The sequence below is a fragment of the Leptonotus elevatus genome, chromosome 7, assembly GCF_054856555.1.
Source record: "Leptonotus elevatus isolate MCC_2025b chromosome 7, RoL_Lele_1.0, whole genome shotgun sequence".
NCBI lineage: Eukaryota > Metazoa > Chordata > Actinopteri > Syngnathiformes > Syngnathidae > Leptonotus > Leptonotus elevatus.
In genome coordinates, this window is record NC_141245.1 from 26,014,920 (window position 1) to 26,027,481 (window position 12,562).

The 12,562-nt window shown below is 42.8% G+C and overlaps 1 protein-coding gene across 1 annotated transcript; it reads left to right on the forward strand.

Annotated features, from left to right (window-relative positions):
- The first annotated feature begins 282 nt into the window (after positions 1–282).
- rrp8 (ribosomal RNA processing 8) lies at positions 283–4,571 on the forward strand. The gene is made up of 8 exons (XM_086080630.1): positions 283–474; positions 533–653; positions 1,012–1,261; positions 1,994–2,717; positions 3,093–3,222; positions 3,299–3,405; positions 3,503–3,599; positions 4,342–4,571. The coding sequence occupies exons 2-8, from the start codon at positions 558–560 to the stop codon at positions 4,453–4,455; spliced, it is 1,518 nt and encodes a 505-aa protein (XP_085936756.1). The 5' UTR covers positions 283–474; positions 533–557; the 3' UTR covers positions 4,456–4,571.
- The last annotated feature ends 7,991 nt before the right edge of the window (positions 4,572–12,562 follow it).

Below are 12,562 nucleotides of genomic sequence, written 5' to 3' on the forward strand. Positions count from 1 at the left end.
CCTCTTGCTTATGTTTAACAAATTTAAAACATGATAAATAATGCTGTTTCTACTACGCAATGTCTCAAATATTCTCCAGTTTCGATACTGTAAATGTACAGGATGGATCGTATGCCGAGAAACGTTTCTTACAAATGCAAATAAATTATAAAATAATAATCACATTTTGGGAACATACTAGCTGTATGTGGGACAAAATGAAAATATATAAAAGATTTGGACTCAACACAAGCAGAAATAGTAGTTGAGACGCGCTTTTTCCTTAGCATGACGTCATCAACACGCGCCGCTGACTGTTTTGCTCCGTCCACGCGCATTCAAGCTGAGCGACAAACGTGGTCCAAAAGTTGTCAAAAATCACGCTGTCATTAATTTATTCGTAGCTATGCAACACAATTTACTCAACTACATTTGGTGATCAACTTTCCACTTTCATCCACAGTCGACTCACCGGTTTAGACACGCCGTAGGCTGGTGAGTAAAAAGCTGATTTGGGGTGTCGTAGTAAGTCTTATTTGTAATGTATGTTTAGGCAATATACAGAGTTTGCGGGAAATATGTTTAATGAAGAGGACGACTGGAATGACGCCGCCGACTTACTCAGTCAAAGTGTTGCGAAAACGAAGCCAAACAGCAGCAGCTCCAACGTAAAGGTATGTCGTGTGTGTGTGTGTGTGTGTGTGTGTGTGTGTGTGTGTGTGTGTGTGTGTGTGTCTGCACAACATACACAAGTGTTAGATTTGCATAAGCAAAACTATATATCTAAGAACAGTAGAGCCAAGCCATTTATTTAATGAAATACAGAACGTACCAGGCATTTGTTAGGGCCTGTGTTATTTTGTGGTTGTCACACCTCATGCTAATATCAGTCCTAGTAAAATATAATCTAAGCCCAATTATCAAACTACATATTATTGTTTACCTGAGAGGGGAACGGGGGGGGGGGGGGTATTGATTTGGCATTACAGTCGCCACATTTACAGACTTTCCAATTCTGTTTCGTTGGAAAAGGTGGGAAAGAAAAGTCTTCTGCGGACACTGCAGACGTTGGGCTCAATACCGGACTGGAAGGACGACGGCCAGCGTCGGCCCGACAGCGACAGCGACAGCGAAGGTGCCGTGCCGCACATCAAGAGGAAGAAGAAAAGGAGTAAAAGGACAAAACGGGCCAGCGCGACGACAGGAAAGCAGGAGAACAACGCTGATGACGTCAAGCAAAAGAAAACTGTCGCCAAGAAGGAGAAAGTGGAAAAGAAAATTGGTGAGATTAAATATTCCCCTTAAAATGATTGGAACAGTGAAAAGCTCAATTGAGGCTGTAGACTGAAAAGCGTTTGGGTTTTTACAGTAAATCTACAGATGAACATGAGACAAATGGCATATTATATAATAGCATTATTTGTAACCAAATGCTACATTTTGAGTGAGCACAACTATTGGTACAGAACTTCTTTTTTTTATTTTGTGGACAAATTGCAAGTTCTTTGTCACAGACGTCACCAAAATGTGCATTTAAGTTGATTTTCTGAAGGGGGAAAAACTTGAATATTGTAGGAAACATTCCAAACAAAACAAGTTTTTGTCCTTTTCAGTTCAGGTCAATGGTCTGCCCTCGTTCGTACCCTTGTGCTGATTCTACATAAGCATAAGAAATAGCTCTATGGGCCATATCACCAAATTGTTGTGCCTCCAGCAAATAAAATACAGACAGTTGTGATAAATTTGAAGGTTTTAATTATTCAGTTCAAAAGTACCTTGATGATCACAGAGAAGAATCGTATTTCTTCACTGTGTTCTAAACTTGGACTTTACCATGAAATATCATTTAAATCATATTATATTCAATTTAATTATATTTATATTATATTTTGATGTGTTTTTTTTTATTTAGTCATGTTATCCGAACACATTACACAACCTGTAAAATGTGGACAGGAAGTTGCATCATTCAGATCGTCTGCAGGTATTGAAGGAGAATTGTGTCTTATTGAAGGTGTCGAGAAAAGGAAAAAGGCTCCCACTGGTGAGACGGCAGTCAAAGGAACCCCGCGGATGTCCGCCGCGGACGCCCCGAAGTTGAGCCGGCAGCAGTGGAGAAACAAAATAAAGAAGAAGAAGAATTGCAAAAATAAATACCGGCCGACGAAACCCGAAGCGGAAGTCGAGAAGGACGACCGACCGACGCCGCGTTCGCACATCAGCAGCGGCAAACAAGATAAGAAGACCGTGTTGCAGAAAAGGACAAAGAGTGAAGACCACCACAACGCCGACATGTCGCCAATCAAAAGAGCCAAGAGTGAAAAAAGTGTCAACGGTTCAAGACGAGAAGCGGCCGACTGGCAGCCGCGCGATCACAAAGCGGAGAGGCTGAAACGCGAACACCTCCGCAAGCTTCTGCGGCCGGCCAGTCCCAAGGAGGCGGAGCCCGAGGAGGAGGCGGAGCCCAAGGAGGAGGAGGCGGAGCCCGTTGGTTCGGCGGACAAGGAAGTGAAAGAGGAGCGCTCGACCTCGTTGCGCGCCCGCATGGAGCAGCGGCTGGAAGTGGCTCGCTTCCGCTACATCAACCAGTTCCTGTACAGCAGCAGCAGCGGCGAGGCCAAGCGCATGTTCCAGCAGGACCCGCAGGCCTTCGCCATCTATCACAAGGGCTTCACCGCGCAGGTGCGCCGCTGGCCCGCCAACCCCCTGGACGCCATCGTCAACTACATTCGAAACAAGTAAGGCCGTTGCAAATCTCCTCTCGGGATTCCACACGCGCGCACAAAAACAAAACAACGCCGGCCAAAAACAAAAAAAACGCCAACAAAGATGTTTGAATGTTTTTCCGAGCGGTTTTGGGGCCGCTGAGCTCCAAAACGACATCCGCTTCGTTGCGTTGCCGATTAATTGTTGATTTGCAACGTCTTCTCCGTTCTCACTTTGATGGTTTGCAAAAGAAATTTGGCAAAATAGCAGCGCAGAAAAAATAACAGCAGCAACAACAACAGATTGCTGCCATGAAAACACGCAAACTGATGTTGGCTGCCAGCGACGTCAATTCTCGCCGTCCGTCCGTCCGTCCTTCCGTCCGTGTCATCCTCGTGTGTTTTCAGGCCGCCCTCGCTGGTGGTGGCCGACTTTGGCTGCGGCGACTGCAAGATCGCGCTCAGCGTCAAGAACAAAGTGCACAGCTTCGACTTGGTGGCGACGTGCGACCTGGCGACAGCCTGCGACATGGCTCATGTGAGTGCGTGCGTGCGTGCGTGCGCGCGTGCCCACAAACCTGCTCACGCCGACGACATCTCCGTCCTCCCCGCAGGTCCCTCTGCAGGACAGCTCGGTGGACATTGCCGTCTTCTGCCTGTCGCTGATGGGAACCAACCTGGCGGCTTTCCTCGCCGAGGCCAACCGGGTCTTAAAAAAAGGGTAAATGTTGTCGAGCAAAAAAAATTTTAAAAAATGAAGGTCACTCGTATCTATTCTCAGGTCAGCAGTGTGCGTGTCTGCCGCTCGTGCTTTTTAGGGGCGTGCTGAAAATCGCCGAGGTGGCGAGCCGCTTCGGCAACGTGAGGAACTTCATCACGGCGCTGGCCAAGCTGGGGTTCAAGTTGGAGTCCAAGGTGAGAGGTCGACACGCACGGGCCACTTGATTAGGTACACCGGGGGCTTGCCAAATTGAGCTCAATGGTCACGTACTCATTTTTGTTTCATAGATAAAAGATTTCATTATTTTAATTCTAAATATTTTTGGGGGATTTCTTGAATTAAGTGTTAAATATTTTAATTTAATAAAATAAAAAAAAAATAAGTACATGCCATTGTTTATATATTTTTTAAGTGATTAAAAAACAGTTTCATCTTCATTTCAGTAGTTAGAATAAATCAGGATTTCGCAACTTTTTCAAACAGCTGCTAATTGCATACTGATTCATGTGAAGGCCTACCAGTTTCATACACACTTCTTAAAGAGCATGATTTCATGATATGCATTTATGTGAAGACGCTGATCATGCTATTGATTTCTGTCAATCATTTGGAACGTGTTTCCACTTCGAAAAGTTCCCTGTTGTACAGCATTCCTCGAAAATCACAATGTCACATGATCACCGGTGAGCTATTTTTTGGAAGATGGCCGCTCGTGTGGCCCTGTGATGAGTGACACCTGCAATCAATGAACAAATTGCAAACTCACATTTTTTAATGAATTGTAAGTTTCATTTTTTTGCAATCAATAAATGGTCCAATTATTTGAATATTTTTACCTCATTTTATTTGAAAAAAATTAATACTCTCAATATATGTTAGCTATGTTTAAGGTGTGCAAAAATATGTATTTATGACCATATTTATTATTATTTTTAGGACACTGAGAACACTCATTTCTACTCTTTCCACTTGACCAAGACGAGCAAAGCGCCGGAAAACGTGAAGAATTTCGGCTTGCAGCTGAAGGCCTGCTTGTATAAAAAGAGATGATTTTTTTTTTTTATGTACACGCCAGTTGTCTTTCTGTCAATGTTTTACATTTGTTCAAAATGAGGATTTTTTGTGTTTGTACGTACAATTGTTGAAATACGCATTTATGAACCAGAGTCTTGTGTGATCTGTTGCATTGACACAAATATTGTTTAGACTTTACAAAAGGGATACAATACAAACTACTAATTGCAAATATTATGGAAAATTGTAATATTGTGATAATACGTAAAGGCCGAGGAGAAAAACAAAAGACTTTTGAGATTCAAGTTGTCCTCTGAGGATGAAGTCGGCAGGTAGTGAAATATTGTGTGGATAGCCATAATGAAATGTTATTTTATGATGAGTAATCCTAATGAGGAAATGAAAATGGACACAACTCCGTACAAGTGATGTCTTTTCTGACCGGCGCGCCCCTTTTATTGATATTGCTGCACTTGTCAACATCTGCCTCAAGGGGGCAAACTAACACCGGTTGATGCAGATCAGTGGAGCGTGGCCAACTGAAAACACGGACGCCATGTTGTTACCCAAGCGTGTAGCGCATGAGAATGCTGATCGTTTTGCATGCAAAATAACTCACAAACTAAGTGTACAGTTTATTTTATATTTCCCCCTCGTTTTATTTATTTAACCTTTGACTTATTTGACAAGCTGATAATATAAGGAATACACTGCATGTATGATAACAGGCTATTACTAGTATATGGTATGTTTTTGAGAAATGATTTTAATGCCAGCTAGCTAGCCTTTATCGACTGCTACGACTTGGGCGACTTGACTACACACATAACTGGCTCATGTCCGGTCACCCTACTACAATTCTTGATCATTTTTGCTTAGTCCGTATCTGTTGAGCTTTTCGTCAAATCTGGTAGCAACCGTACAAGTGTGACTCGCTTTTTTTTTGGGGAGGGGGAGGACTGGACATGACAAATTTGTGCCCACAAATGAAACGTCAGCTTCAAACCAACATGGCAGACTTCCTTGCTGTTTTTGGGGTTTTATAGCTTCTTGAGACTCTTTTGTTGGTCAACTCGTAAGATGTCACATTGCTAAGCGAAAGTGGCTCGACGGGCAGAATTGTGACATTTTTCAAACGTCTCCTCATCAACACGGCGGCGCGTCACGTGGCAACACGCCACGTGACGCGTTGCCACGTGACGCGCCGCCGTGTGGAAAGTGGAAAGTTGTGCTCGGCGCAAACCGTAAAGCGGCTCGCGCGCGCGCGTGTCCCACATCAAATGACTCACTGCTTTGGTTTCCAACAGGAAAATGAACAAAAGATGGACTTCTTTATATTCGTCGGCCAGAGTCGGATCGGGTTTCCGACAGGAAATACGTCGTCTTTTTTTAGCCAAGCTAACTCTGGCTGAACTGAATCCTACCCGAACAGTGACGCTAACCCTTAACACACAAACCTAATCTTAACCCCTGACCCCGACTCCTAACCCCTAGCATGAGGGGGGGTAGCTAAAAATGGTTCCCACATAAGAGTGCTGTTTTGAACAGGGTTGTTCAAACTATGGTCCGGGGGCCATTCCCACATTTTTTTAGAGGCCCACCGCATATACCAAAAATAACATTTGACATGACCTGCAATATTATTTAAAAAAAATGCACTAGAGTTAATTACAAGTGTGACTGTTGAAATGTAAGGAATGTGAGTGATGGGGGTGCCACAAGTATAATTAATATAGTCCTTCGAGGGTCCTGTGGCTTTACGGTGTTCTTTTGTGACCCACGATTGAGTCAAACTTTGATGAAAATACTGGAAACAGAACTTCACTGCCGTACAAATTTCACATTATTTTAATATATAGCCTATTTCGTATTTGACCTTAGTGACCACAGAGCACAATTACATAAAAATCAAACGACAAAACATGCAAGATAGCGCAAGCTTAGACAGAGAAAATGGTATTTAGCGGCAAAGAATATTGTGAGAAATGCCTGCAAATAAATCCAAATTAAAATCGATCTAATGCATTTCAAATCATTTTAATTCCTGGTGTATAGTTTGTCATCCTTACCCATGGAGCCGAAATGTTTCCAATTCCGTGTCGCTTGGGAATCTTTTCAGCACGAGCAGTTTTCATCTGTCAAGAAAGAAGCTTGTTGTGTTGACGACGGCAAAAAAGATGAGGAAAGCAAATATGAGCGCAAATCACCCGAAAAGTAATTATTAAAAAAAAAAGAAAAAAACGGCTAACATGGCACGTGGAACAAATAAAATCACTAAATGAACCAAGTCCAGAAAAATGCGATGCAAATGAACACAAAGACGGAAAAGAAAACTCGCCACAACAGGAATTGATGACAACAAGGCTCACCTGGATGAGACGCGATCGGCGGGAAGAAGCTGATTGGTGGAAACAATCAACACGACTGGCGAGTCCACGTGGGAATGAAAACACAAGCAGCAGGCACGACATGAGAGAAGCGCCAACAAAAGCTGATCAAAACCGTTGTTGCAGCCACATTGGTTTTCCTTTTTTTTTGTGTACATGCGATGCCTTGGTTCGGCCGCATGGGGGCGCGTGTGCCCCCGCGAAGGAATTCACTTGGAGGAAGCATATCGTCTTTTGACATTATTGGAAGAGATCCGTTTTGATTCGAAGACTATTGGAAATTAAACTGTTTTTTTTTAAACCACACAATCAGACATTTAGTGTTGTTTGTGATGCAGCGAGCGGAAGAGTTCTGGCCCGTTTGCCCCTCAGCAAGTGTCGTATATTGGAAAGACTACAACAACACAAATCAACAATATCTATCTATGCATCAAATTGGGTTTACAAATGGTGACGTGACACTTGCAGTGAACGGTCAATTGGGGGCTGGTGACGTCACGTCCTGTTCCCTAAACATGGCCGTCGACCTCCGCCAGTGAGCGTCCGAAGCCAAAGGAATGTCAGAGACCACCCTGCGCTGTGTTCCTGCTCGCTACGCGTCTCTGCTTTAACACTTTAAAGTTAATTTCTCACCGCTTAATGTCTTTTCCAGCAAATGAAGCGAGCGCAGACGCAAACACAGCCGGCGAGGCCATCACAGGCCCGTCGTGCTCGCGCTTCACAACGCACAACATTCATGGGCAATAAAGCGAGACGGCTTGAGGCTTTCGGCTTTCTAACCTGCCTAAAGTAGAAAAGTCTGAAAGTCGGACCTGTCCAAACCGAGTCTCAATGGCAGAAGAAGTCACAAATGCGGTGGCCGCCCCACAGGAGGTCAAATTGAATTCAATGCAAAGAAAGTCATCACGAGTGAGAATGACACCGCGTATTTCAATGGGCAGCCATTTTAAAGACTTGGATAGAGCAAGGCATTGTGGGAAATAACCTGCTGATCTCCTGCCATCATGTCAAACCGTTTCTACCCCTTTTCCATTTTAATGATCAGTTTTAAAAAAGTAGGGTTTTAATGTTAAGAGCAATTACTGCACTGTATTAGTTACAATAATATTTGTAAAACATTCAGGTTGTAAATAGGTTTATATGCAGTCAAACTTAACTCATTCACTGCCATTGACGGCAAAAATTCATTTGAACTATTTCTATTAGTTAAATGTTTTTTTTTCCTTTTTGTTAAGAGTATGAAAACCTAGATTTGTTTTATTGTATTAGAACAGATATAAAATTAGTGATTAATCGTGAGTTAACTAGTGAAGTCATGTGATTAATTACAATTAAAAATTTAATTTAAAAAAAAACAATTAATTAATTACGATTAAAAAATAAAAAAATATTATTTAAAAAAGGGGCATCAGGTGATTAAAATTTGTAACCATAATTAATCGCATGACTTCACGAGTTAACTCACGATTAATAATTAATTTTATATCTGTTCTAATACAATAAAACAAATCTAGGTTTTCATACTCTTAACAAAAAGGAAAAAAAAACATTTAACTAATAGAAATAGTTCAAATGAATTTTTGACGTTTATAGCCGTCAATGGCAGTGAATGAGTTCTTCTCATTTTTGCATCATGAATTTCAATTCCGATTTCAATTGTAATTCTGCTTCCCGTTTGCCACCGCAATTCAAATAAAACCAGTGATTGAGATTTCCGAGGAATGTTGTACAAGCGATCATTTGGAAAAAATGAACACTGGCAGAGATTTAAGAGGGGAAAAACTCTTGCATATTGAAATGCATTTGCTTGCTAATTATTGTGAGAAATCATTCATATGAATGTCTTCACATCATCGACACAACGAATAATCGTGTAACATTATTCAAAGGAATTTGAGCTCCTGTCAGCTTCCAAAAGCTTGAAGATCCTGTCAATTGTTCTTTTGTCACACAAAAAAAGAACACGTTCAAGGTCACGCGTCGAGACGCCGAACAACGTTCATTGCAAGAAGACCAAGAAAGCGGATGTCAAAAGTTTTGTTTCAGACCAAGCTTTGAAACACTCATGAACAAAACGTTTTGTTTTTGCGTTTGTTTAGCGGCGCCATGACGACGCAAATAACGACGAGACCTTCTTGTTCCGCGCGCGACGTGTCTCCCGCGCTCGTGGAACGCCATCAGACGAAACTCCAAAACTCTTTGGCGCGGCCAGACGTGTTCTCTCTCATGACTGGCAGCCGTTTGTTCCAAAGCGCTGGCCGGCGGCTCGCCGTGCTCCCATGATGCCTTGCAGGAGGCATCTGAGCGTCCACCAGATGACTCAGACCGCAGACAAATGGAAGTTCGGTCATTTATCAGCGGCGGATGGGATCCGAGCCCTGCTGTGAATCGCAAAAACAGGAATTGCAATGTGGTCTTTGAGTCGTTCCGCTAAACATGGCGGCTAGCTAGCCTGCGAGCTAACGGCAACGCTGCGGTGTCCAAAGACGCCCGTGCCATTAAACCGAGCAACAGAAAAGTCAGTTACTAATTAGCCAGTCCCGCAAGGTCATGTTCACTATCCATTTTGGAGATTTATTTTCCATGAATGTGAATTTCGCTGGCGCCATCTAGTGGCGAAGTGGCTGAAGCTCACGTTGTCCAACTTGTGATGCGTTACTCACGAATGGCCGCCATTTTGAGTCACTGGTTATTGCTGGAACATTCGCATGAAACAAAATTAATAGTGAACTTTTTTAAATAATTTTTTTAAAGGAGGTAAAACAGAACTTTTTACAAACCAACCGACACAAAACAAACAACTTTATATTATGGAACATCTTCAACCATAACACAATATGGGATGAGGTCATTTTAGATGTTGACTTTGATGAAAATATTACGGTTGCTTGCTTGGTTTTGTCTAGCTTAAAAATAATAATAATAATAATAATAATTTGAATCATTTAGTGTCACAGCACAATACAGTCAAGCTTACAAAGTCCTAACATATATTTATATTTCAACTTTAATATATAAAAAAAAATTACATGATAAATGTATGATTTCATTTTAAGTTTATTCTTAAACATTACTGTAAAAAAAATGGCAGTTGTCATGTTTGTGTTAAGCAGTGGTGGGCGTCTGCTGAAAGTAAATAATGAAGAAACTTGTAACTTAACTTACTTTTAAAATGCAGTCATCAGTAACTAAACAACCAACAAATCTACTCTACTCTCCTCTACTCTCTTTTTCTGGTACCTGCTCCTTTGCGGTTCTAAAAAAAAAAGTAGCCCAGTTCGAAAACGTGACGTAATTATTTTGGAGGCCATTGATTGGTTCGAGACATGTCGTCATCAATGTGCAGCTGCGCAAACCTCCACCGTGGGAAAACAGCCGCAATTAACGATGAAGGGAGGACAACAATGGCTTCCAAACAGATGAATGCTCGGACTTTTGAGCAGGCGCAAACCTTTTTAACTGGATTGAATGCAGTCTTCTGCTTGCTGCGATATTCCTTTGATGTCTTCAGGCTGAAATAAACAGACACAAACACAAACCGTTGTGTGCGCTCTCCATTGTTGTTGTTGCGTGCGTGCGCGGCGCACGCTAGCTGCGGTCGCTTTAGCATGACGTCACTGGCACGGCGAGGAGGGGGAGGGGCTCCCGCGTGGTGGCCGTGGCAGTGGAGACGCTCTGCTTTTTGGTGTAGAGCAGAGTAGAGCCGAGCAGGGTCGATACCGCGGGTGGAAACGAGGCTTTAGTAGCATTTTCAAGTCAAAAAATTGATCTTGTAAGGTAGACAAAGATCCCAACGTTGGTTATCTGCGTGACGCAAATCCGTCCTGCGCGTTTGCCATGGTTTGACTTTGGAGGGCCGTCATTGTGGGTTCAAGTCTCGGCGGCGGGTGTCAACATGTCAACGTGGAGCGCTGACAAAGAAAGCAGCCCCCTTTCGCGTGCGTCCAACAAGTCCGGAGAAGTCTTCGAGGACCCGTAAAGCAAGAGCGCAACGAAGCGGCCCCGTTTTTTTTCCCTCTTTCTTCCAAGCGCGAAAGCGTCCAAAGTCAATATGTCGAGCGGTGAAATACGGCGCGCCTTCACACACTGGATGGAAGAAATAAATGCATTTCAAGAGTGTTTTATTGATACAGGTGCACACTCGCTTAGCGCACGCGGATGCCGTTTGCTGCCTTTTTACACAAAAAGCATCTTTTTTTGGGGGGATATTCTGATAACGATTGCTGAAGGAGGGATGAACTTCTTCACGGCCAAAAATGGTTTCACAGCATTTTGTCACATCTTTCAAGACCTCACAGAATATCGCGATTGCCTCTTCTTGCTCTTAAGTAATCGGCAGTAGACCACGTGCCTCCGCCATTGCATATCGTCGTTATGTGGAAAACACTTGCGTCCATTTTTTTTTCCAGTTTCATCTCCAAAACACACAAAAAAATGGACATACGTGTTTTTCACATAGCAGCGACAATATACAATATTCTGTTGACGTGTGAGGTGCCAAAACATGTCTAACTTCCCTGTCAGTGGTTTACAACGCGGAATTTCACAAGCTGGACAAGACCCTCGCCAAGCTGCAGGTGAAAAATGTGTTGGAAAAGTGCACGAAAGAAAAGCCGGCTTAAAGCAGGCTTGCTGGGTGATGACATTTTTCCAGGAGGTCAAAGACAGTTCAGGAATGACACGGAGCATTCCATTTTTCAGGATACGCACACGCTTGCCAGGACGTCTTGAAATGAAGGTGAAGCTGGAGGTCGCGCTAATTAAAGCGGCCCGAGCGCTTCCTCGCCGAACGCTTCGCCGGCTTGGACGAAGAGTCCGGAAAACGTCAAAAGCGCTGCGCCGCTCTCGACCCCGATGTTTTTCCCCAGACGAGGAGCCGCGCACGAACCCGACGCGGAGTTTAGGCGCTTTGTACAGTTGCGCATCCCGGCAGGCACACCTGTCGCCATGGGCGGGCCATAGGGGTCCGTGCCCGCCCACCAAGATGGTTGTGCCCCCCCCCCACACACACACACATTTGAGGCATCTGTAAAATGGATCTCCTTTTTTATTATTATATTTTTCATTCATTCTGTTTCGTACAACGGCGTATTAGGCCCACATATAAATATATATTTTTTTAGAGGGCGGGGGCAATATTCAGAGAGAAAAAACGTAATAAAGTGGCAAATTTGCGAGAAAAAAAACCCTCAGAAACTTACAAGAAATACACGCAGCGTACGATTCGGAAGATTCGCTTGCGTTTCCAAATAAAGAGAAAGTAATTGCTTTAGCAGAGATGAACCATACGATGTTTGACGCGTCGGGCACTGCCAGCAACAGTAAATAGCGCCAGCTACTGTGCTGGAGGGGCATAACAATTAGTAGGCGTCTGATTGATAAAAATAATATATATATATATATAATAATAAAAAATATATATTTTTTTGTGTTTTCACTTCATGATCCTCGACCATAAAGTTTTTTTTTAAATCTTGCACACAAATACATAATTTTTTCAAAAAAGACAAGAAAAAAAAGCTAATACTAAAACTAAGCATTTTTGAAAAACTGAAAGCCATAAAAAGTAAAAAAAAAAAATTTTTTTTTAACAAAATATAAAAATCAAAAGGAAATGGCAAGTAACTGATGAAAATTCCCAAAGTCCTTTTGAAAATGTAATTTCTGGTCCAGTCTCATTCGGACCGACGTGAAGCCATCAGCAAGTTTTTGCCGCTTGGGTGAGCAGTTTCATTCCCCCTGGCCAATATTTGACA

Coding starts and splice junctions, on each gene's coding strand:
- rrp8 (XM_086080630.1), top strand. CDS start 558: ATGTTTAATGAAGAGGACGACTGGAATGACGCCGCCGACTTACTCAGT. Junction 3,406..3,502: donor AACCGGGTCTTAAAAAAAGG/GTAAATGTTGTC, acceptor CGTGCTTTTTAG/GGGCGTGCTGAAAATCGCCG. Junction 3,600..4,341: donor GGTTCAAGTTGGAGTCCAAG/GTGAGAGGTCGA, acceptor TATTATTTTTAG/GACACTGAGAACACTCATTT.